The sequence below is a fragment of the Pseudopipra pipra genome, chromosome 23, assembly GCF_036250125.1.
Source record: "Pseudopipra pipra isolate bDixPip1 chromosome 23, bDixPip1.hap1, whole genome shotgun sequence".
NCBI lineage: Eukaryota > Metazoa > Chordata > Aves > Passeriformes > Pipridae > Pseudopipra > Pseudopipra pipra.
This window is the reverse complement of record NC_087571.1, coordinates 4,762,731-4,788,491: the sequence shown is the minus strand read 5'-3', so window position 1 is coordinate 4,788,491 and position 25,761 is coordinate 4,762,731. Positions and strand designations below refer to the sequence as shown.

At 50.1% G+C, this 25,761-nt stretch overlaps 1 protein-coding gene across 4 annotated transcripts; it reads right to left on the bottom strand.

Annotated features, from left to right (window-relative positions):
- Positions 1–630: 630 nt before the first annotated feature.
- TRIM29 (tripartite motif containing 29) lies at positions 631–25,149 on the bottom strand. Of its 4 annotated transcripts, none has more exons than XM_064634395.1 (9): positions 23,998–25,149; positions 16,339–16,434; positions 14,911–15,144; positions 14,363–14,561; positions 11,093–11,176; positions 7,655–7,720; positions 6,419–6,520; positions 5,309–5,385; positions 631–2,820 (listed from the first exon to the last, which is right to left on the bottom strand). In XM_064634395.1, exons 1-9 carry the CDS (start codon positions 24,850–24,852, stop codon positions 2,758–2,760), a joined length of 1,776 nt encoding a protein of 591 aa, XP_064490465.1. In that variant the 5' UTR covers positions 24,853–25,149; the 3' UTR covers positions 631–2,757. The 4 variants fall into 4 exon arrangements, with proteins under 4 accessions (XP_064490465.1, XP_064490467.1, XP_064490466.1 ...); XM_064634397.1 differs by having other exon boundaries at positions 6,419–6,517; positions 7,661–7,720; XM_064634396.1 differs by having other exon boundaries at positions 7,661–7,720; positions 23,998–25,148.
- Between the last annotated feature and the right edge of the window lie 612 nt (positions 25,150–25,761).

The following is a 25,761-nucleotide window of genomic DNA, read 5'->3' as shown; positions in this document are numbered from 1 at the left end:
AGGTTGAGATGTACAATTGCTCTTTTAAGCAGCTGTCAGGGTGTGTCTGGCCTTGAATCTGCATCACTGGCAGCCCAAAAGGGTTTTTCTCTCTCCCTCAGAGGCAGGAGAAGCCACAATGTTGGCAAGACATTTGAGCTGTGCAGAACCAGAGGTCTCCAGAGGGTTTCAGTGAGTGGAGGGTCCAAATGGTGCCCAGAACCAACCTCATGGGGAGATTTGGGTCTGTGCTGGGGCAAAACAGTGCCCCAGCTCAGCATGTCCCCTCACAGTCTGATTTTGGGCAGTGCACAAGTGTTTTTCTCCAGTGGGAATTGTTGAGGTGTAACTCTGGCAGGGAAGAGCCACAGGCTGAGGGGTTTCCCAAAATGCCTGTGCAGGAAGGACTTCAGTGGCACCAGCGTTTGGGAACCGACCTAGCTGGGCAGGGTAGTCTCAGGGTATTGCATTAGAAGTGCATTCATCAGCTCTCACCTTCAAGGATGTGGGAATTTTCTCTGACCTTGACTTAAAACATCCATAAAGCAGCGAAAAAGCTGGGAAAAAAATGAGTTTTCCATACCCATTGCTCACATCAAGACTTTAACCTCCCCGAGACCCTTACAAACACACAGACACCAAAGCCAGAGCTGTTAGTTTTGGTCAGACATGGAGCTCTCTCCTTTATTTCTGCAGTGTGTGTTGCACACGGGAGGGGCCTCATTTACATCAGCGCAGCCGTGTCCTGTCTGAGGAGCTGGAATTCCTCTTGCTTTGCTGATCAAGACAAACACGACAAAAACAGTTCATGCACAATACACCTGAAGCCTCTCTGCCACATTCCCCGGGACTGGGAGGTGCCACTGTGCCCCTCTGGCAGGGCAAAGGGGCTGGGGGACAGCGGCAGGGCTGGCAGGGGGGGCCTGGCATCCCCCCAGGAGCAGCTCCATTCGCTGGGAAAAGTTGTGTGTGCGAGGTCTGTGAGGCCCTGGAGGAGGGGACGGGCAGCAGACAGGCTGGGGGGGCTGCAGGGGTGGGGCAGGACAGGGGACAGCAGGAGGAAAGGGACCTTTGTGTCCCCAGGGTGGTCACAGGGGCGGTGCCCAGCTGGCACCACAGAGCCCTCTCTAGGGCAGGGAGGAAGGGGGGATTTTAACAGCCAGGTTTTGGAGGAGGAGGGATCACTGACACAGTTTGGAACCTAAAGAGGAGGTGGTGGAAGCTTTTACTGGAACCCAAGTGATTACTGGAACCTGCTCAGGGGCAAACCAGCGAGACCTGGAGGGGGCTCGTTCTCTCCTTTCACACACATACTCCAACCCTTCAGGGCTTTTCCAAGCAACTCTATCCCAGTTTCTCTTTCTTCACATCCTGCCCTGCCACACCAGCCCCTTCCCCCTCTGGTCATTAAGGAAAAAAAAAAAATAATAACTATAAAGTGACATTTCAAGTCCTCTGGAGCGACCAACGTTCAGCCTCACAAGTTTTGTACGAGGTGTTGCATTAAAAAGCAGAATCTTTGCATGGGGATTAGCCAGAAAATAATCTTCAGGGAATGACAGGTGGGACCTCTCTCAGGCATTTGGGGGCAGGAAAGGGAGAAGGGGGGGGAAGCCATTCCAAAACCTGCTTGAACAGAGCAAGCCATGAAAAGTACTGTTAGGTCTTGGCTCTCAAGGTTGGAGGGCCCTGACCCTGCTGCCACTGACTGACCCAGGGAGGCTTTGGCACAGCGTGGATTTTACCCCTCAGCCTGTCCATGGAGAGGGAAAATCATCTCAGGGAGATCATGGAATGCTTAACCAGCCCTGGCTGCTTTGCAGGCTGATGTGACTCATCTGTCCAGGGGACAAATAAAAAATATTATCCTGAGCAAAAAGCCACGGGACTAATTCTCATTGCCCACTGCAGGGAAAAAAAAACCACCTGAACTACAGTATATAAATCAAGTTTGGTTTAGGGGAATTAAGAAAAACCACTAGAAAACAGAAAAGCACCCAACACCTATGGCATCTAATCAATCTTGTATTAGCAGGATGGATTTTCTTTTTATTTCTTAATTTGAAAAGGTGGCTGGAGGGGCACTTTGATGGGATGCAAAGCCTCTCTGCCCTCCACCAGCAGCTGGCCTTGGGCTGCAGCAGCTCTGCAGAGCTCCTGTCGTGGCTTTTTGGCAGGCAAGGAGCAGAGCTGAGCTGATGGAGGACCCTGAGGAAGAGTGGTGGGACCTGCAGGGCTCCAGGGAGGTGGCAGTGCTGGACCTGCCCCCAGTGAGAGCTGGGTGTCCCCAGGAGAGGGGGGTGACAGGGCAGAAGAGGCATGGGAAGAGCTTTTAGCCCGTCACTGCTCCCAGGGGCTGGCTGGGACCTCTCCATCCTGGGCAGAGCTTTGGGCTCCCCAAGCTTGGCACCTTCACCAGGATTTGAACAGCTCCTAAAAACACACTGGGGGCAAAGGGGGCACAGCTGGTTTGGCAGGGGCTGCTACCCAAGCATGCATGCTTCCCAGGAGAGGCAGAGCAGCACAGGGAACAGGGAGGGGACGAGGAGGGGACAGCAGAGGAGAGGGTTATGTTGTTAAGGCCTGCGGAGCTTTCAAGGCAATTGGAGAAAAAAAAAGTCCTTGTTTCCTCTAGAAAAGGCTATTCCCTTCTGCACCTTCCCTCTCCCTGGCAGAGATTAGAGCAGTAAGGTTAATATAGTAGCAGGTACATCCATGAAAATCCGCAGCTGAGTCTTCACTCCAAGTGCTGCCAGCTCTTCCCTAAATCTTCAGGGCTCAAGGTGCCTCGTTGGAAGTGGCTCCATTGCCTTTGTTGACGTAAAAGGGGCGGTAATGTGACTGCAATGGAGAATTTGGGGCACGTGAGTTTGACCCACCTCCTTTTCCTGGCCACCTACACCTCTCACCCTCCTGGGCAGCCCAACCATTCCTATCTCACAAACTCCTCAGCACCTGGGACCTGGAGGAACCTCTGCCTCACTTCCCTGCTGGAGGTGCTGGAGACACCAGATGCAGAGAAATGGCTTTGCTTTCTGATTTACCTGGCCCTCCTTCCCGAGCCAAATGAGCCTCTGCATCATGTAAAAGCTCAGACTGTGACTCATGGCTTGATGAGGGGTTTTTGGGAGGAGAGGAATGTCACCTTTATGCTGCTGTCAGTGTGTTTGAATTGCTCACTAACTCAGGGGAGTTTTCCCACTCGAAGCTGTGTGCAGTTATTCAGGTTGTGAGGTGTTTCCTGGTGCTCTCTGGCTGGCAAACCCAAACTCTTGTGCATGGAAATACCCTCACAATGGTGTGGTTTTTATTTGCCCAGTGCTCAGTGTTTGTGTAAGTGGAGAGACAGGGGCAGATCCTACAGGAATTGCTGGTTTCTGTCCCTCCAGCTCATTTTACTGCAGTCCCTGAGTGTATCTCATCTCACCAGGACCCACCCCTGCATTTCCACTCTTATCTGCACCATCACAACAAGCAACACGTGGCAAAGGTGTGTTGTGCAGCCTCCTGTTGGCTCTGGAGGGCTGCAAACACAACAGCCAATTTATTTATTTATTTGTTGTGGTCACTGGCTGCACTGGCCAAGGCAGAACCTGCAGCCCTGGGGGAGAAAATGCTCACCCCACTGAAGCAGAGAGGGTGGAAATCAGGGACAATTGGGGTTTGTAATGCCCAGCCTGTCTTAGGTTTGATCCACTGCCCAGATCCCCCATGCAGAATGTGGGAGACACCTCACAGCAAACACACTGCTCCTTTCTTGGGCAGCACTAGTTTAATATCAGGAACAGCAGGAAGGATGGGCAGAGCAAACCCAGCCCATCTTGCTGCTCAGTGCCCCACTCACCTCCTGCTCAATGTTCCCTTTTGTTGAAATTCTTTTCATTTTATGGCTTTAATTTCCAATATAATTAAGATATGGAAGAGGGGGGCCTTCGTTTAAAAGAACTTCCTGGGGGTTAAAAAGACATTCCTCCTTAAACTGAATGCTCCTTTGTGAAAATTCATATTTACAGACCTTTTAGAATGTATATTACTTAAATACACATTTAAGACTATTTTACAAGCTAGATTATTGGCCCAGTAGACCATAAAAGCTCCTGCAGAGATACTGCAGTCCAGAGCACGCATTTCTATTTTGGTACTTTTAAATGCTTGTATTTATCAGCTCAATTGTTGGGTTCAGGGCTACCTGGTGAATAGAGGTTATAAAAATGAAACAGTCATTACAAATGTGAGCATCAGCAAGGAAGGGAGACAGAAAAAACCAGTGGCTGTGTGGGAGAAGTTCCCCAGGCTTTCTCCTGATGATCTTTTTAGGCAGGCAGTGGTCAGACACAAGACAGAAGGGATTGCAAAACTTTGCTGTTTCTTGGAGATACCTTTTGCTGTCGCACATTCAAGTCTGGATTTCCTCAAAGTGCCCCTGTTTGCCCAGGAACATCCCCTTTCCCAGGCATTCATCTCCTGGGGAGCCTTGAAAACTGAGCAGATACAGCTGCAATCCTCAGGCAGCCACTTTCTAACTGCTGTGTGTTTGTTCTGCTTTCCTTCAGTGTGGGAATGCTCTCAGCTCTTGACCCTCTGCTCCTTATTTCCATGGAACAGTAAATACTCTTTCACAAATGGAAAACCAGAAATTAAAAAAAAAAAAACCAACAAAAAACCCCCAGATTTCATCTGAGGGGGCAAAAGCTTGACAATCTTAATTCAGATCATGCAAGACCTTAATGCAGCACAGTGTGAATGGATGTTAAGAAAAAATAGATTGACTTTGTGCTTCTGTGGTAATGCATTAACTGTTTGTTAACCCTGTATATTTGAGATCATAAGACCTAAAATATCACTGTCCTCTGCTTCTTATAATTGTCTGGTTTGTGCTAACAGTGTAAAATGAGTGACTTAGAGACGTTCTAGTGATTTCTGATCCCTCATCTCTGATGTTGCCTTTGCCCAGTGCAGGACATAATTAGGAAGATCCTTTTATCTGGTTGTCTTTGGTGTCATTTACACATTCTAGATGTCACAGACTAATAAGAGTGTCCGACATCCCTGCAGGGAGGAGAATCCTACAGACAGCAGCATGTGTGTGCTTACAGGATTTGTGTAGGGCAAAACCTTTCCCAAATGTCATTTTGCAGTTTTGATTTTCCCCCCAGCCCAGAGCTGGGGAGGTGGGGGGTTACTCTGCATCCCTGACAGGAGCTGTTGACTTGGAGCTTTTTCCTTTCCCCTTTCCAAAGGCCCCATCCCTGTCTCAGGTGTCCCTAGAAGAGGCAGCTCTGCTGCTGGAGATGTGCACGAGCTTTCCCACCAAGGAGAGGTTTCTTACCAAAACAGACTGTTTGGTGGATTTCCACGTCTGTGGCGTCACCTTTGCAGACTGATGTCTCACTATGGAAGGATAAGCTGTGACAACATAAAACAGCCTGTTACAGACCAGCCCCTGCCACCACCCCCGTGTCCCCTGGCCAGTGCTGGGATGAGCAGCAGGACTGGAAGTGCCACATAATTAGTATTGCAATTGCTTCCCATGGAAATGCAGCCATTCCTGGGGTGGGACACAGCCATCAGACAGAGTCCTACTCCACCACCCAATCAGTTAGGAAAAGGGAGTAAAGGAGGTCTGGCTAATTAAAATGTCTGAGGAACGCAGAGAGGTGGAATGCAATCAGACCAATTAAATTCAGGCCAAATCCCAAAGTCAGCATTCTGACTCCTGCAAGGAGCACTCCAGGCTGTTTAATTAGTGCAAAGAGCTGAGGCCTGGGGTTCATGACAGCACCTCTGGCAGTGTGATAAGCCCTAACCCCCTTCTACCACACCAGCTCTGTTCTGACTCAAAAATAACCCCAGCCCTGCTGTATCACAGCCAGTTTCAGGGGATCAGACAATGACCTTTCCCCACCATCTCCATCTGCAAATTAGACCTGACTCTCCCTGGCAGGTGCTGGTGCTCTTGGATTCCATCTCTGGTGCCCTTGAACTCGTGAAAAGAGGAGGATGAGATGGTGAATGTGGGATGCTGGTTCAGGTGAGAGAGGACAGGCAGCTACTGCAAATTTTTTTTAAGGTTGTGCTTAGTTTCTCTTAATCTTTCAAGATGACACTGGTGAGGCTGGAGGGGCAAATAGCCATGAACATCATTCCCTGGCATCTTTCTCGCTTCTAAAATCATCTAAAATTTGTCTCTACCCATTACAAGTGAAATTTAAAATCCCTTCACCTCTTCACTGGACAAAACTTTGCAATAGTTGCTAACACTCCTTATTAAACTCCCCTTGCCCTGGCTCAGCAGAGTTGCTCATGTAAACACGTGCAGGTACATAAGACTGGCAGTCAGGATTGCTCCAGGCCTTCTCTGGGGGAGCAAGGACAGGATGAGGTGTGTTACCAGCTCAAAAAGGGGCAGGAGGGAGGGGGAACACTCAGTTCCTAGTACCGGTCTTAGTGAAGAGGCTCCCGTCAGACTGTTTGCTGAAGTCACCGGGCGGATTCTGTCCCACCGAGGAGAACTGAAAAGGCAGCTTAGTACCATTGCCTACTGGAAGACAGAAGAGGTGGTGTTATTCCGTGCTGTTATCCCATGGTGTTCCACGGGCTGCAGTGGAGCAGCCCAAGCATTTTCAAAACACACCCTGTAAGAGCTGCCTTCCACTGGCCCGGGGGGGGAAAGGTGGCTTTGTCCCTCTTGTCTCGGTGACAAAAGGCAGATGGGAGCAGTCAGCTGGGGGGGCACAGTGTGTGAGAGTGGAGTGATCCCAATGCTCCAGGCAGGGAAGAGCCTTTCTCTTGAGAGACCCAGAGGGCAGGTGTGACTGAGGAGCAGCAGCTTCCTCGCAGGTAAAGTGCCTCTCCAGAGACAGGAGTGATGACTCCACAGCTGCCCAAGCTCCCTTGCCTCCAAGCAGTTGAGGCTTTATTCAAAGCCCATTGAAATTAAAGCAAGGCTTCCCCTCCTGGCCTCCTTGGGGTCAGGCCCTGGCTGCCAGAATGAATCTGAGAGCAGAGGGATGAGAGGGAGACAGCCCTGCCTGTGGCATGGAAAGCAGGAATGACTTGGGTGTGGCTGTGAGTCACCAGAGCTGCCCCAGGTAGGGTGGCCGTGGCTGCCTCTGAGCAAAGGGAAAGGCTGGACCCTCTGAGCATGAAGGAAGCAAAGAAAGAAAATACAGGTGAGGAAAGAGAAGGGAAGATGGGGATCTGGGAAGAAAAGGCTCCCTGCTGCTGGTTCTTGGTGCTCAAAGCACCCCCCTCCCCACCCTGCTGGATGCTGTGCGGGCAGTGAGTGTCCTCTCGGTCTCTGAGAACTTAGGAGCTAAGTAAAAGGTGTTTGTGGGATGGAGAGGAGCAGCACTGTGCTTCTGAGACTGGCTGGGAGTATTGGGAGTCCTCTCCTGGTTCTGCCACAACCTCCACACAGAGGGTTTTGGATGGGGATTTTGTGGCTCCTGTGTTTTCCACCTCCTTTCACTGTCTGAAGAATGAGAACCAGGGATGCCTTTCCCTGGGTGTGGGGTGTGCAGACAGTGCTGATCAGCCAGCTCAGGGATGGCTCTGGGAGACAGGGACTGGCAGGTGACAGAACAGCTGAGAGGGGAAGCAGGAGAGGTTGGTTAGGCAGCCAGAAAGCTGTGGCACGGGGGGTTAGATCCTCTGGAACTGAAGTGGGAATTACCCGTACCAAGTGTTTCCTCAGTCGCTTGGAAGGAGGAAAATTCCCATGACCGTGGGTTGAAATTGGCTGTAAAACAAGAGCATCCAGTTCAGCAGTCGGCTCCTGGTGAGCTGGCTCAAAGGCCTGGGCCTGGCATTGCTCTAGGAAACAGTCCCTGCCGATTTGGGAGCAACCCCAGACCAGAAATCTGGGTCCAGGGAGCAGAGGAAAGCCTGGGCTTTTTTCCCTGGATTCTAGGGAATGGTGAGTAGACTTCTCGTGTAGAGGACAAAGCTCTGCCTGCCACAGAGCTGCCTCGAGCTGCAGAAAATCGCCAGCTCAGGTTTGTCTGCTCAACAGGACTATTCTGGAGAGGGACCTGTGTGCAGAGCTTGGATTTAGAGCTCAGGAGACACAAGGGGAGGAACATTTCCTGCAGGAGCACAGGCTGGCTCAGCACTGGGACAGGCAGGTGCTCCAGGGCTTCCCCAGGACCTCACCCTGGGGCTGTTGTGCCCTTTTTGTGAGGCACTGGGCTCCCAGTAAAGCAAACCCAAGCTGAACACTTGGAGCTGCTATGCTGCCATCCTGTGGGCTGCTGCTCTGCTTAAGCCCTGTTTCTATTTACACTTCTCTCTCTCTCTCTGTGTGTTGCCTGAGTCCCTCCTACTCTTCACTCAAAGACTTCCAAAGGCACAAGATGATCTTTCCAACCTCCTCCTGGCTTTGGCCAAACTGTTTGCAGCATCAGGAGAAGAAAGCTTAGTGGGAGAGGACAGAAAGGAGCATCGAGCAGTTGGAAAAAAAACTGTTCCTCTGTCTTTTGAAACATTTTATGTCTCCCCTCTGCCTCATTATGTCATCCCTGCAGGCAAATGTTTTATGCTGGAATTACAGAATGGTTTGGGTTGGAAGGGATTTTAAAGATGATCCAGTTCCACCCCCTGCCACGGGCAGGGACACTTTCCACCAGATCAGGTGGCTCCAAGCTCCCTCCAACTTGGCCTTGGACACTTCCAGGGATGGGCAACCTGTGCCAGGGCCTCACCACCCTCTGAATAAAGAATTTCTTCCTAATATCTAATCTCCACCTCCTCTCAGTTTGAAACCATAATTTATGATACTCCCTTTAAGGACAAGAGCAGTGGAAGTCTCCTTGAATTTAAGCAGGGCTTAAAACCTTATAGGCTCAGCTCAAATCCAAGCAGTTTCTTAGTTTAGGTCACTGCAATTAGCACACAGCACTACTTGGGCAGCATTCCTCAACCCAGAAAACACTTTCCACTGTGGCCTCAGGTAGAGTTTGCAGTGACCCAAACCAAGCCAGAAAAAGGGGTGTGTTCCTAAACTCCCATGAGATCCTCCAGGATTCCGTGCACATGACACAATGCAAAGGGTGGTCCTCTTCCCCCCCCCCCCCCCCCCATTTTACAGAATTCCTTAGAAAAGATGCAATCAACTGTGGCCAGACTTGGACATGACACATGGAGAGAGCACAGAGAGTTAAATGGTTATGGCTATGTTGCATTATTCATCAGGCCATCCTGGGCCAGCCAGCGTGCCAGATAAGTGGGTCACATCTCCTGCTTTGCCTACTGACTCATTCTGTTCCCAAATTCCCCATCAGTGTGGCTTCAGCAGCTGGATCCTTTCTGTCCTGCTGGAGCCCTGACCCTGCTGGAGAACCCAGTGCAACCACGTGCTTCAGTTGGTTTGGACAACAAAGTGACTTTGTTGGTGGAAAACAGGGAATGAGTAATTTGGAAGGCAGCACAGGCTGGGCTCTCAGCTGTGTAGGTGGAATAAATGTTCCCCCAGTGTTTGTGGGGCCACTGAGCTGCACATTGTTGTACAGCCCTCCCAGTGCTCAGGGCAGGCACCACTAAAGGGGGAACCCTGGATTTAGCAGTGCCTGGTGATCCCTCCTGGCACTTCAGGAGGTCGGGATGCTGGATCCCAGCAGGCAGCCAGGGAACTTCTACTCCCAGGTGTCTGCAGCTGATCCTCCAGGGAGGAGCAGAGGGAAGTTCAGGCACTACAGTGCTCTGTGGCACTGCCAAAAATGGCTTTTCCCTTCCTTTTGCCATGTCCCAGACACACATGGCAGCAGTGACAGCAGGATGAGATGACATTGCTCCTCCCATCCACACTCCTCAAATGCCTGTGGGGCTGTTTCCACCTGAACCCAAAGCTTCCCTTCTTGGGTAGAGATTGGGTTCAGCTCGTGCAACTTTAGAATTAACTTTCAAACTTCCCTCCAGGCCGAAAAGTTTTGGGGTGCAGGGCTGAGCCTGTGGTCCCTCCCCAGCATCATCAGCTCTGCTCAGCAGGACACATCCTCCCCTGACTGCACAGGGCCTGCAGAGCCCCGGGACAGCTGGAGCAGCAGAGCAGCACCAACCATCTGGGAGGTGTTTGGAGACAGGCTCCATGCAAAACCAACCTCTGGCAAGATGCCCCTCTGCCCCCTGATCCGGGGGGCCTGTGGGAAGCAGCCCTGCTGAAGTCTGGGAATGCCAGCCCTGCCCCTGGCATCTGCTCCAGACAACCTCCTCGCCCCCTGGGCGCCAGGCAGGGCTGCCAGGCGTGGGCAGGGAGCTGAGGAGAAGGGCAAAGGGGAGCTCCAGACAAAGGGCTCAGTGTTGGGATCTGGGTTGTCCCCAGGAAACCCCAAGGCAGAGCAGGAATACACCCCCAGGGCAGTGCCACTGCTAATTGCTGGCACATCCCTGCCCACCATCTGGCTGGAAGCATCTGGCAAACCCTGGCAGGGCTGAAATTTGGGCACTTATTTTGTGCTACCCTTCCTGCCCTTTTGTTTCCTACAGGCAGTGCCTTGCCTGGGCTTTCAGCACCCTCAGCTCCTCACTCTGGAGGCTCCTGATGCTCATTTAGAAATGGCAACTGTCCTTTTGGAACTGGATGTGCTGAAAACCCTCATTCCCTCCGAAGGCTCATCCTGGAGTGGGTCATGCAACAACTGGGACATGAGCAAATCACCAGGGCTCCTGTTGCCAGAGCTCAGAAAGGAACTCCAGCCTCCTGCTTTTTTTTCAGGACATGTTTCTCACTTCTTCTGTCCTTTTCCTGTAAGGAAAAAGCATGTTTGCTGGTGAAAGTAAAATCCTAATGCAGAGCAAGCCTAGAGCAGCTTTCACACTCGATGGCACAGTGAGATAAGCTTTGGGTGGAGAATAGCACTGACTTTAACCCAGTGAGACATCTTAAAACTATACATTCACAAACTACACTCTCTGAAGTCACTCCAGCTCTTCTCTTTTTCTGCCCTGTTTGAGACAAAAAGCCAAAACCTTCTCAGAGCTCTGTAAGCTGGAGAGAAGACTCGGCGTAAACGTGCAGAGGGACACAGGGAAAGCAGATTTTGGGACATGTTATCAGTGAGGTTCCTTTCCTAAGCTGTGTTTAGAGGAAGCCTTGACCACCTGTGGGGTGCCATACCTTTGGGAGACAGGAACATGGAAAACCTCTTCAAGTTGTCAGGCTGGTTCCACTCGTAGTTGTTCATCATGAACCGATGGTCACCTGGAGGAGCAGAGCAGAGAGGGGGAAGTTTAGTGGCCCTGAGAGGGAGGGGGAAGGGGAAAACAGGGTGGAATTGCTTCCTCAAGCGCTGCAGAAGTGATTCTGCTCTTTGAAAACAAGTTCCTCTATTTTTCTAATTGGCTGGGAGCCAAAGCAGTGCTGTGGCTGCCCAGGGTCTAAAGCAGAAGGTTCCCTTGGCACAGCCCAGCTGAAGCATTTGGCCACTCTGGAGCTGCCCTATCTCCTAAAAACCATAGGGAGGTTTGAGGCTTGTGGCATTTTCCTACCAAAACACTGCTGTGGGGCTAAAGATGTCCCCCACTTCAAAAGCAGTGGTTTGGGCTTGGCTCCTTTGGTGTTTAACCTGAGCACAGGCCTGGCTTTCAACCCCCTGCTCGAGAACTGCCACTATTTGAAGCTCCAGAAAGGCAGTGCTGGGAGGGCTCAATGGCTCCTTCAGTTTTAGAGAAAGGTGCTAAAATAAAGTAGCAAACAGCTCTAGACTCTTGGACAAGGGTGGTTGGTTCAGGCCTCGTGCAAAGTGGATGAAATCTGCTTTTTTGGCAGCTCTTTCACAGCCTGGGTTTGGTTTTCTGACACTGATCCACAGAAATGATGTTTTATCAGTACACTTGCTCATAAAAATACTTTCTTTGAAGGCCTATACAAACCTGTTGTTCTCTGCAAGGAAGTAAATTTGTTTCCCGTGTTTAAATAGTTCCATTCTTTGATTCTTAAGTCACTGAACAAACTTTTCTTTTATTTCTCCAATTTATTTCTGTGTTATTTAAACTCCCTGGATGCTCCCTGATTATTTGCCTCCTTGCCACTCTGCTACATAGGTACCTGTTATGACAACTAAAAGAAAGTGGATTCCCTTTGGAGTCTGCTATTAAGCAGGTTTCATTCCATTAATATAATATTTCTTCCTGGGAAGGTTTTTACACCAGAACATCAAGCCAGTAGCAAATGAATTTGTTGCAATGACTCAGGGGGAGTCCGAGTTAATTAAATCCATTAAGTAATTGTGGAGCTATTTCCTTGCAGTCACTGGATGCAGAGTGCTGCCCTCTTTCATCTGTAACTGTAGTTTGGAAAAGGGAGAGCTCTGAAGTTCCTGGGACTCACCTTAAATAACATTTCCCAACTGAGTGGATACCACTGTTCTTTTCATTAGGCAGACTCCAAGCTGTGTCCATTAAATCCCTGCTAAAGCCTCTGAAAGTACCCAGGTTTCTGGCAGTGTTTAGTTGCCCTGCTCAGAAATGTTCTGGCACTTGAATTCCACGGATTTCAAGTACCAGTGAGGGCTTCTGGCATCAGTAAAAGGAGGAGACCCCAATTAAAAGTGATCAAGTATCAAGGAATAGTCAGTCTTTATCCTGAGCTACCAGAACTGAACACGGGCATAATCTTGTTGGGTGGCACAAGTGGCCAAGCAAAAATGTGTTTGCCTCAGGGCTGGCAAAAACCAGCTCAGCAGGTGGAAATTCTGCAAAGTTTCAGGCGAAAAAAAAGGAGGAAGAACAATGAACAGAAGTGATTTTTGGATCTGAGCTGTTTGTCATCTCCTTGTATTCAGTTATAGCCACATTTCTCAGCATGAGGAGTATGAAGGATCTAACCAGGACTGCTGCAGCCTTAGCTGCTGAAAGGGAAATAATGTCCAATTCCTGGTACTGCTTTAAGGGCAGGGGGAGCTTTAAAACCTGGCTGTGCATCATGAGCACTTGGAGTGTGGTCTCTGACTTTTCTGCAAGGTTGGTTCTCTGTTCCAGAAGTATCTGCTCCACCTAATTCATGTCTCATGGAGGATGGTGGCACTAGACAGTGTAGTGTATTAATCCAGGAGCAATATAAGTGCTGGGAGCTCGAATGAATTAACAGGGATCTTGCAGGTTTGCAGCAGATTTGGATGAACTGGACTTGAGGTTATTCCTGCATCTTTTTGAGCCACACACCCTCTCGAAGAGCAGGGTACAATTTATCCTCCTGTTACATATCCAGCTTCTTGACCTTTATTGTTCTGGTATCTGGGGTTCCTCAATTACTAATAGATTATCCTCCAGCAGCCTGGTGAGATAACTGTTAATTCCCATCCCTCTTATTCTTAGGGCAAGAGGTCATTTCATGGGATTAAGTAACATGCCCAAGGTTACAAAGGCTGTTTGTAGGAAGTGAACCTTGGTTGCTCAGCCCCACTGCAGTGCCCTAATCTTAGTCCTCCTAATCTTAGGTGTGAGCTTGATGCAAGATAAATCCTTTATTCAGAGCTAATTGGGAGCCACTGAAAGGAAGTGGGTTAGAACCTTAGAAGAGTCATTGCAGTGCTGTGGTAATGACCATTTATTCACCTGAGGAACATCAGCTGTCCTCAGGAATCACTGAGGTGTGGGGACCACTTGTGTCCCTTGAGCCCCCTGGATCAGGGCAGGCAGGAAAGCTCTGCCAGGTGGATCAGAGGGAGTTTTATCCCTGTTCAAGCTGTAGCTTAACTGAACACCAAAATGGAGACCTTTCCACTTGGAAAATCAGACTTTCAAGTGTTAGGTTTTCAGTGGCAGGAGCTGGCAGGAGCATTTCATGGCAGGCAACTGGAATGGGCGGTTGTAAAACTTCCCATCACACCAGCACCCTGCGTGTGCTGACCCAGCTGCACAAAGAGGGTTTCAGAACTGCCCTCCTGAGGTGGTTTCATTCACCTTCCTGCCCCTGCCTTCTCCACTTCCCTCAGTGAGCACTGAGTTGCCTCAGTGGATGTGTGGAATCCTCCAGGCAGAAACTGTGGTGCTAAAACTGGAAGGGCTTGTTGGGGGCCTGGCATGAGGCAGAGCGTCCCTCTTGCAGGAGGGAGGGGTCACTGTTCATGACCCCCAAAAAGAAATCTTGCTCTCAAGTGCCACACAGGAGGTGGCTGAACCCTTAAATACTGTGAAGCCATAACATCCAACAGCAGTCAGGGAAGGGGGGCTGGTTTGGATGCGTTGGTACTTTAAATTCAACTGGCTCCATCCCCGCATAGGTGTGGTGGGATAACTCTGATATTCCAGAAAGAATTCCAGCTACAGGCAGTGTTCCTCCTGCTGTTTTTCCTACTTTCTCCACCGTGCAGAGTGTGTTCAGCACACTTCATCTCCCCTGGGTTTGGGAGGGAAGGAGGAAGGGGGGATTTCTGGGCTGTTTTACCGTTCTCCATGTGGTTCCTCTCAATGAAGTTGCGGCCCAGGTCTGCCTTGCAGATCTTCTCCACGTGCCTCATGCAGACATTGAGCAGGTCATCCCTGAGGAGCCCCATGGATGGGCTCATGCTCTCCCCTTCCAGCAGCACACTGTAGGTTGGGAGAGAGGGAGGGGGCACGTAATTCCTCATCAGAGCCCCAAATTCCTGCCAAAAAAAGAAAAGGAAGGGCACAGGGGTTACTGAGGAACAGGAGAGCTGGAGGGGAGATCCCAGGGAACTGGCTAATCTTAGGCTCCAAGTAGTATGAGAGCTGGAGATGGAGGGGGCAGACAAATGCTCTGCCCATGAGTTGTAGCCATCTGTAAACAAACCTGCATGTCTGAGTTCATCCCTCACCTCCCAGAGCAGAAACAGCTCCAAACATGAAGTTCCTGACTTAGGTGTGCATTGAACTGGAGAAGGTGAACACGTGTTAAACTCACTTGGGATTTGTCCTCAGGGCAAATCCTGTCTTCTGTGGGAAAAGAGAAAATTACAGTGAAGTCTCAGTTACCTGCAGGAAGAGCACGGAGTCACTGATCTGGTGGATCTGCTCCCTGTTCTCCTTGTCCTCCCGCAGCAGCTTTGCCCTCTCCTCCAGCTCATCCACGATTTCTTTCACGTTCTCTGATGCAATCTTTTCCCTCTGGTCCAGGGCAGCCTTCACCTCATCCCTCTGCCTCTCCAGGTCACGGATCAGCTCCTTGAAATGCTGGTCCACCGTGGCTTTCTCGTTGGTGGTGTAATTCTGAGGGGGAGTTCAGAGAGAGGAGGAGCAGCAAAGACACAGGAGAAAGAAAATATTCAGCTTTTCAAGGAATAACTTCACTCACAGAGGGACACAGAGGGGGATATGTCCAAGGACTCTCAGCATTTAGACTATAGAGACTCCAGGTAGGCAAGTTTTAGCATGAGAGAAGTTGTGCCAAGAGAAGTAATAGTTGTTCCTGCAATGATTTTGTGCATGTAATCCAAAGGGCATGATGTCTTCCTCACTGTTAGAGCAGATCTTTTATTCCAATTCATAAACTGCACGCTTAGATGATATTTAAAAACACTGTTTAACCTTCGAAGTCATGGTTCTGGCTCCTCAACAATTTGAACATCGAATTCCTCCCATTTCAAAGGATGAAAAGTGCTTCAGCACTTTTTACAAACCTGACCTTGAGGTCCCTCTGAAACATTCCTCAGAAAGACTGTGGATGTAACTATATTCAGAGTTAAAATTTCTAGGTCAGGTTTCCAATAATAATAATAATAATAATAGTAATAATAATAATAATAATAATAAAGCAGATGAAAAGCAGAACTGGTGAGCCAGTGTGTGTGCACCACATGAAAGGGAGAAGAATGGCTTTGTCTATTAATATTATGCAAATTTTCTGGGGCGTCTCCAAATAGTGTTTTCCCTGCTCTGTTCAGTTAGGGTATAAATGACAAAAAAATAACACCATTGCTGTATTCCAACCCCTACCATGGTGAAAGAATTATAAAGGAGCCTTATATCAGTATGGAAATGAGCTGTTCCACTATAAATAAGATGTTTGTTGGGGGAAGTGCTGCCTTATCTCAGTTTGGGTTACCCAGAGCCCTTCTGCAGGTTATTTCTGTGTGTGGTCTGGTGGGAAGAGCAGCAGCACACCTTTGTTTCCGACTCTGCCTGGCTGCTGGGGATTGAAGAACCATCAGGCCCCCAGAGCAGGGAGGTGCCTGGGCTGGTTTTGTAACAAGGCTGTGCTGCCTCTCCTTGATCTCCCCCAGGACGTGTCACAGGGTGGCTTCAGCAGCAGTTCTGTTCCCAGGGTTGGCAGGACTGAGCTTGGCAGAGCGGAGGGTGAGGGATGGAGTGAGTCAGAGCTGGAGGTGGCAGGGAAACTGAGGAAAGGAGGATGTGGGAGAGTGGAAAAGAGAGCGATAAGTGACCTTAACATCTCATACACACCTTGATCCGGTCCCTCTCCTTCTGCCACTTGTCCACTTCATCCTCCACCTCGATGATCTTCAGCTGCAGCTGCTCCTTCTGCAGCGAGAGCTCGGCCTGGGAGAGAGGGGAAGGGAAGGAGGGAGTCTCATGAGCCGGGGCTGAGGGTGGCCCACTTCAAAGCAGCTCAGTGCTCCCACTGCCTGGCCCCGAGCAGGGCTGGCCGGGAGGCACAGGCTGCTGGCACTGCTTGAAATGGAGATCATGTGCTGCCACTGGACAGCATCCCAGAGCTGCTGCCTGGCTCAGGAGATCCAGCTCGCTCAGCAGCAGCACCCACCTACCACCCTGCCTCTGTTAATCACATGAGAGGCAGGAGCTGGAGGGGGAAGAGGCCCTGTTTCAAAATTCAGCTGTGTGTGCAGGGCAGGGCCCGTCCCAGGGTGTGCCTCTGCAGCAATAACAGTTTCCAGCTAATTACGGAATGACGTTGGACGAGTGTTGCAACAGGAGGATGATGCCTCCGGCAGGAATTCTGTTTGGACAGGATTGTGGATTAATTTGCTCTGAATTGAGAGCTTTCATGTTATGATGAAGCTGGGGAATGCTTGGAAAAAAGAAAAAAAAAAAGAAAAAAAAAAAGAAAAGAAAGAACACAAAAGGAGGAGGGAGGAGGTGTAGGAGGTGCAGTCAACCTGCTTGGCTTAGATCAGCAACTTCCCTGGGGTTCATTTGCATTTGGTTGGGCACTGGCTTCCCAGAGAAGCTGAGAGCAGACACTGGCAGGGCAGCCCATGGGACTGGAGCTGAGGGATGAGCCAGGACCTGGCTGTCAGGGATGCCCAGGGCTGGGCTCTCACGGATGCCCAGGGCTGGGCTGTCAGGGATGCCCAGGGCCAGGCTCTCAGGGATGCCCAGGGCTGTCAGGGATGCCCAGGGCTGGGCTCTCAGGGATGCCCAGGGCTGGGCTGTCAGGGATGCCCAGGGCCAGGCTCTCAGGGATGCCCAGGGCTGGGCTCTCAGGGATGCCCAGGGCTGGGCTGTCAGGGATGCCCAGGGCCAGGCTGTCAGGAATGCCCAGGGCCAGGCTGTCAGGGATGCCCAGGGCTGTCAGGGATGCCCAGGGCTGTCAGGGATGCCCAGGGCTGGGCAGTCAGGGATGCCCTGTGCCGTTAATTCCAGGCAGCCCCTCCCTGGGCCCTTCACAGTCCCCACCTCCCTGCCCAGCACATCATGACAAAGCCTTTGCTGACGCATCCCAAGGTGTTCCCATGTCTCATGTGTGCACAGCTGTGACCACAGGCAATCTGGCTGTGGGACACTCACCCAGAGCTCTTGAGGAACTACCCAGTTGGCAGAAATGACCCATGTTCTGCAGCTGGGCTGTGTTGGGACAGAAAAGTCCTGCAAACCTGTGGCAAATGGTTGCATGACCCAAAACCACTCACATTGAGAACAACAATTAGAGGCAGGGGAGGTACTGGAGGGATAAATCTGCTCCCACACGACTCGCCCAAGAATGTAACAGAACATGGAAATCTGGGTCTGTACTGATCACAGTCACCCTCAGAGTGGGAGCTGAAAACATTCCAGTTCTCCATTCAGGATGGAGAGCAGGCAAGGAGCTGTCAAGCAGCCCAGAGCAGGAGACCAGCCCATCAGGGCTCCTGTCCTGGTGCCAGTCCCAGCAGAGTCTGAGCATCCCCTCGAGCTGGAATCAGGCACAGCTGCCTCGGAGAGCCATGGACTCTTGCTGCTCCAATTTAGGAAATCTCCATTTATAGAGGGAAAGCAGTTCCACAGTTGCTTTGTTGCCTTGTAAAACACAAGAAAAGGGGGAACCAAAAAGGGAAATGCACTCAGAATTGTCTCAGGGCCAGAGAAGCTGCATCCTCACACTGTCACTGTCCTGGTTGTTGGGAGTTAGGAGAGCACCGGCTCTCTAAATATGATCCAAACACCCTGCCAGCCTTCAGGAGTGAACTGAATGAGGTCATGAGCTGAATCTCATCTTTATCAGGGTACAAATGAAAGGGTTTTGTGGTACAGATTCATCAGGCAACCACACAGGCTTCAAGATGAGAAAATTTTCTCTATTACTGATCAAAAGAGTAAAGACTTGAGTTTGATCCAATAGTTTTCACATTTCCAAGACAGTGACTTGGAGGAATCCATGATTTTTTCCTGTGAGAATGTCCTCTGCACCAAGACTCTTTGCACAGCAGGAAAATGCAATGAGATAAAAACATTTTAGATCATTTTTTTCCATTGCACTGCATTAACCAATGTGAGAAATCACACTAAAATGCAAGTTGTGTTCTGGAGCCACAGAGCTACATGTACATGGTATTAATTGTTAGCAAAGCAGTTAAAAAGGCACATCTCCTGAGCAATTATTTCCCTCCTCATCCCTAAATATCAGGATATTCTTATGGCAAGGATGCAAGTGAAATCATACAGTGAAGGACTGGAGGGATTTTTTGGAGGAGAGGAGACCTTTCACAGCCACACAGACACTCCCAAACACAAGGGATTTGAAGAGAAAGATAACAGGAAAAAAAAAAGTCAGGTGATGGCTGGAAGGTGATGATAACAACATGATACATTTATAGTCCTTTTTAATTAAGATGGGTCTCCAAGGAATTCTGGAAAGTATTACTTGCTCAAAAGTGATACTGAGCTCGTTGCAGTTGTAACATCCCTTTGCCCAGAAAGATAGTTTGGGTGCCTCTGGGATGGGATGTAACAACTATTTAAGGGCAGACCCACATAACAATTTAGAGTGAGAGATTTATGACTTGCAAATGGAAATTACAGAGATAGTTCCAATAGCCAGAATGCAAATACCACACTCATCCAGGTTTGGCAGGGGTTAAAACATCCCTCCTGATGGCAAAAGGAAACACCAGCACAGACACCAGCAAGGGCAGGGGAGGTGAAGGGAGGTGTGGTTGTGTGATAACTACAAGCATTAAAAAAATACAACCAAAAAAACCCCCAAATCATAGAAAGAAGTGTTCAAAGGAGATCCAGGGAGACACTGGAATAGTGCAAGAACTGGTGACATGGGCACAAGGATTCCTAAGGGTGTTCTAGAGATGGCCCACATCGTGATTTCATGATGTTTTTAAGACTCTGTTCAGTCTGTGACTGGCTGACAGGCTGGTTTAGCTGTCCAATACATCACATATATATCTGTATATAATTATAGGTACTAGGGACAGTCACCTCAACTTCATCCCCTATGAGGAAACTTCTCTCCCAGCTTTCTTTGTATTTCTCAGATTTTTCCAGGGTGCACAAACCCTGATTCTCTTGTGATGGACCATCCAGAACAAATCCATTGGGTGAGATTGGGGTTCAGAATATCCCAGTGACAGATAACATAGAAACACCACCCACTGCAGGGGGAGTCCCTGCAGTGCAGAAATAACAGTGACAGTGAAGAAGATCTAGGAAATCCAAGTTTAGACCATTCAGTTTGAGTAGAGCAAGTTGAGAAATGATGGCACTGAGAGTTCTTGAGCTAAGATTGGATCCCCTATTAGAGTCTAAGTTAATTAGGCCAGCCAAGAGGCCTAAGTGAAAGTTCAGAGTGTACACCTAAACATCCACAGCTGAACCCAGCCCTTGTGCTGTGGAGAGGACCTGGAGATGTGAGATTATGAGTCTTGCATCATGATGCAACTGGTTTTTGCAAGGCAGCAGTACAAGCATCATCATGCCCTTAATGCTCTGGGAACCCAGGGCCTGAATCAGGGAACACCCCTGTGTCACCAGCCTGGGAGAGCTGTGCTAATTACTGCCAGCAACATCCCAACCCAGTAATGAAGCTGGAGAAGGGCTGTTCAAACGAGTTGTCCCAGTGCAGGGCCAGGAGTGGAGGTGACACGGCTGAGAAGGCAGGAATTTGTTTGAGAAGGCAGGAATTTGTTTGGGATATCAGTTCTGCTGGTTTTACAACTGCATTTTCCCCTCAGTGGGCTAAAACCTCTGGAGCCTCAGGCAGCACCCTGCAAAAATGCCACTGTGGGAGCAGAGGCCAGAAAAGGCTCTCTGCACAGTTTGAAGAGAATTCCTGACTTGCAGACTGGTGGGTTTTCCCTGGATTCTGCCCTCACTGTAGAGGCATTAATGCAGGAAGCAGGCAAACAGGCAAATCTACTCAAATCCCAGTTTGCAGCAGGTCACTTTCCCAGCTTTCCAGCGAGGAAGAACATCCTGCAGTGACTGCACCACGTCAGGGGAAGGAGCATCTCTGTTGAGCTGCGTCCACAGATGACCCCCAACTGCTGTGGATAAGGTCTCCCAGCCACACTGGCTCAGTGGAATGCTGACATTCCATGTTGATCCCATGATATTCCAGGACACTGCCATACTGATACACTCCTGTTTGCTCTCTGGTCAGTGAAAGCAAGACAGAGAGGATGGAAATCCCTCTGGATCCATCCCTGGGGATGGTTGACTTCAAAGCCTGGTTCAGCCTCTGTGAAGTCCCTTTTAAAAGCAGCTTCCTGGAGACCAGGAACACCCAGCTCCCATTCCTGCACAGCAGTTCCCTGCACCCGAGGGACAATGTGAACCTTTCTTTAGAGGTAAAGACTCAAAGAAAAAAAAAGAATAAAATCAAAGTGCCTCTCAGCAGGGCTGACCTGCCCTGCTGAGCACCAGGGCTGGTGCTGGGAGGTGATGCCAGGGTATTCACTGCCAGCTTATTCAGCTCTGGCACTGGCAGGCAGAGGTGAAGTTGTCTCGTTTTTGGGAACAGGCCTGTAAAACAGGTTTGGAATGAAGGATCCCCTTTCAAAATGAAGGATGCTGTCTGCAAGGGGGGCTCTGGTTCTGCTGATAAATCAAGCTGGGCACGGGGTTTTATTCCAGTGTACAAGCTGCTGCAGACAATTCTCACTTCTCGAGCATTGAGTGGTTATTCCCTGGCCTCACAGACTTTTCCTTGGCTGTTTCCTGCACTGATTCTGGTGCAGGGGTTCCTTTTCCTTTAAATCTGTAGCAGGAAACTAATGCAAAGTGGATCTGGGGAAGGCATTAAAGGTTTGCTGGGTAAAATAAGCAAATAGCACTGGGTGGAAACTCAGAGCAAATGGCTCTGTCTGAGTCCCTGTGCCTTTCCCTGGTGTAAAAGGAAGAGGGGGGTGAGTGACTCTCACCCCAGGCTCCTGAAAAGTGGAAGATGCTGCTGTGTTCTCTGTCTGAGACAGAGATATCAGCCTTTCCACTGCTTGCTAAATGCTCTAACTAGTAGGTGTGTGTCTACTGGCTTGTTTGCATTCCTCTCCTCTTAAGCTCTGTCTGCACCATGAAGCAAGCAGAGTTTCCTAATTCGCCAGCAGGATCTTTCCCAACACTGAAGCACAGCATCTCTGTAGGTCTGTAGCAGATAGACCCATGGAAGAGGCTGAATTCTGCACTAATTCTGCAGTGCAGAAGGACAGATGTGCCTGAACCACCTGATTACGAGACAATTTTGTGCCACCAAATTTCTGAGCCCCCAGAGTGACAGTGCAGCACCACATAGAAACACCAGTTCTACTGGAATCCTCTCCAGTTTTGGGGTCATGGAATAGCCAGGGACTAGGGAATCCTTGCAGGTGAACCAGTTAATCCTTGACATCCAGCACTGGGTGAAAGGGTCTCTCTGTATTCTGGTCACCAGCCCCAGTGGCACAGTCAGCAAATTTGGAGGTAGCAAAGCTCCCCTGGAGCTGCTTGGATTCCAAGCTGGGAAAATGGGGCAGGGATAGGGATGACCTGCTGTGGGGTTTTTGCTTATCCCTTCCACAGAGGCCCTCAGCACCAGCCACTCTCCCAATTTGTGGTCACATTCCAGCTGTGATTTGCAAGGCTTGATAAGGGTAGGTGGCACACACAAAGGGTTGGAAATGTTCATTCCTCTTTGTGGTTCTTGCTAAGGCTCCACCTATGGTGAATAAATCAGGGCTTAGGAATAAACATTTGTAAGCAACAGCTCTTCTGTTAATTGTTTTTGTCTGAGTGAATGCTCGCTCAAGTTACAACAGGACCGAACTCGTTGTCAGGAGAAACTTGCACATGTGTGTGATTCATATTGATAAAGCCCTAAATCCTTCAGGCTTAGCAGCAGCAGGATCAGCACAGGACAGTGCAGGAACTAAAGCATGGAGCTCATGAGTGGCACAAGGACTCCAAGGACTCTGAGAGAGAAATCAAACCTCATTTAAATCATAGGTAAGGTCTTCTCTGCTCAGCTATGGTTCCCTCTTTAAAAGCAAGGTGCTGTCGATCCATCCAGCCACAGGAAGAAGATCTGGTTGGCTTTGCTTCCTCAGGAAGCAACTGTTAAGCTCATTCCAGCAGAAACAGCTCAGAGGGATCGGACACCCTGGCAGACACCAGACACGGCTTCATGTTAGAACCGTGAGATGTTCAGGGCTGACATCAAAACCACAAGAAGCAGCAATTATGGAACAAACAGCAGGCTGGCAAGCCCTGCAGGGATTGAAGAAAGGCTGGCTGGGGCATGGGAGAAGCTTTGTCTGGTTTCAGCAAAGCTGCAGGTTGGAGATGACATGGCAAGGACAGACCAAACAGGAGACAGAGATAAGCTCAAAATAAGATGCTCTTTCAGCCTTATGAGATAAATCTTCCCAGCTCCTTAGAAAGAGTTCGACTGTTCTTCCCATTAAGGATTTCTAACAGCAGGCACTTGTGTTTGCCTGTTCCCCACATCAGAGCACTGGCTTGGGCTGTGCCTAAGAATAGGATTGAGCAGATCTGAGTTCCCTTCCAGTGTCTGCCACTGTGGGACTCCAGGCAAATTGTTTTCCATTATCATGTCCTGGGTGTCCTTTCTGCCACCTCTCCTGCCCTGTCTGCTTGGAAGGTTTCTAGGCCAGGACATGCTCTTACCATCAGTGAACCTGGTGAGCCCCTGAGCTTGTGGAATAATCATCACCCACCCAGCAAACAAACAGCACGAGGCTTTGAGCAAACAGAGGTGAAAGGCACTTTATCAGTGAGCACCGTCCCACATCTCCTTAGATGTCCATCCTCTAAACCCATTGTAGCAGCACTCCAGGGGAAATGATCATGTTTTGTGCTTTCTTCATCTAAGCTTCAAAAGCCTCTTCCCACAGGTGTGGCCTGACATTATTCATTATTATGTACGTAACAGATAAGTAAAAGAGCCATAATCTCACTCTGAGGAGCTGAGATGGCAAATTTCAACAGTCACCCAGTGCCCACAAGTAACTTCAACCCTCTGATCTGACCACCTGTATTCTGGAGGAACCTGATGCCCACCTTTCTGGCTGTGGGTAGCACTGCACAAACACTGTCAAAACTCCAGACTGGCTTTTTCTAGGGCTTTGATTCAGCTTCTGCTTAAAGTCAGGTGTGCAACCAGGGGTGGAAACCACGTTCTCCATCCCCCAGATCAAATCTGCAACACACCACCAGCGTTGTGCTGCTGCAGCCAGCCATCAGGAGGACAACAGTCCCGTCACAGCAGCACCCAGGCAACAGCAGTCCTCTGCTAAACACTTCCCATCCACCACCCCTGCATCCCAGGATTCCACACAGACATGGCCTGAGCAGAGATTGCAGGCTGGAGAGCAAAGGCTGGGGTGTCACATCGAGATCTAGAGAGCGATGGGAGCACGAAACAAAGAGAGAATTAATTACCTCTTTCCCTGCTTTCTCGATCTCCACTGTCACTGTGCTGTGGTTCTTGTGCTCCTGGAACATGCAGAGGTAGCAGATGCACATCTGGTCTGTCTGACAGAACAGCTCCATGGTCTTCCCATGCACAGGGCATTTTCTTGCTTCGAAGTCCCTGATGGGGTCCAGGAGCTGGTGGTCCCGGAAAGCTGCTCCCTCCAGGTGGGGCTTGAGGTGCAGCTCACAGAAGGAAGCCTGGCACACCAGGCAGGACTTCACAGCCTTTTGCTTGTTGTCGATGCAGGAGTCGCACAGAACATCCTCGAGCTTCACCCTGGGCCGTGACCCAGCTGCTCTGTCCGGCTTGTTGAAGGGTCTTCTCAGGTCCCCCGTCTCCACCAGAGGCAGGGAAGGTTTCTTCAGGTCCCCCATCTGCCCCCCAGAGAACAAGGACTTCCTCCCTTCCCCGTCGCTGGGCAGGAAGCTCTTTTTGGAATCCAAGGAGAAGAGGGACTTCCTGAGGTCGCCTTTCTCCGGGAAGGAGAGGGCTGGCCTCCTCATGTCTCCGATCTGTCCGCTGGCATACTGCATCTTCTTGGAGTCAGCCGAGTCCATGCTGAAGTAGGTTGACCTCTTCTCATCGGATGACTCCACAAACTGAATGATGGGCCTCTTCCAGTCACTCCCAGAGAAGAGGGAGCTCTTGATTTGCCCCGTCTCCAGCGCAGCACCGCCCGTGCCTTTTATAGCTTCTTTCTCAGCCCCGCCAGGGCTCGTCGCCTTCTTCGCTTCTTCTTCTTTCTTTGGGGTGGTCGGGCTCTTCACGTCCTCGGCCTTCCCGGCGGTCCCGTTGGTCCTGGCTGCACTCCCCGTTTCCATGGTCTAAACAGGGCAAGTGGCTCCTGCTCGTCGTTCCTCCAGCTCCTGCCTCTCTGCCCCCTCCAAAGCGGGTTCCTCTGCCCTGTCCCAGCAGGGAATGGCTCTGGAATGCAGGAAACCTTCTGCCCAAATGACGCACCTGGAGCTCCCGGCGGGGAGGAGGAGGAGAACGCCTGGATTATGCCGGGGAGATGCAGGGGGGAAGAGAGGAGCAGACGTTGAGGGATCAGAAGCTACAGCTGTGCAGTTAATTATACAAGGCAGTCCACACCCAGGAACATTCTTGTCTAACCAGGTTTGGGAGGAAGGGCTGTTTATATACATAGAAAATGCCTTTGTGAAAAAAAAAAAATCATTTTCATTAAGATGTGGCAACCAGTCCGACCGCTTTGTTTCAAAAATAATTCTGCTCCCAGCTGCCAGGAGCTGAGGTTCCCTCCTCGCAGAGATGGGCAGGGGTGGAGAAGACCACGAGATGCCCAGGATGGATTTTGTTAACTGGGTCATCCACATGCACCAAAATAATTAGGGCTGTAATTAAAACGAACGCCCAGAAGAAAGCGTTCCTCGGCGGGGCTCCCCCGAGGGCTCACCGTGCTCAGCAGGACAGGGAGGGGAAATATGGTTAATACTGGGTTTAAAAAAAACCCCATTATCTTTATTTTGGGTTTGTGCAAGGCCCATCCATCCAGACCTGGAAATGGCCTGACTATCAGAACACCACAGCTGGCCTCCAGTGAAAAATTGGCTGGTCCTGCTCTTCCCACAGGCCATGGAATATCCAAAATATGCCCAGGAAAACAAACCCTCCATTGTGTGTTCTGAGATAAGGGTTCAGGTGGATCCCATGCAGCTCTTCCCATGAATGTCCGCTGAGCTCAGAGACACACCTGGAACACACCTGGAAGA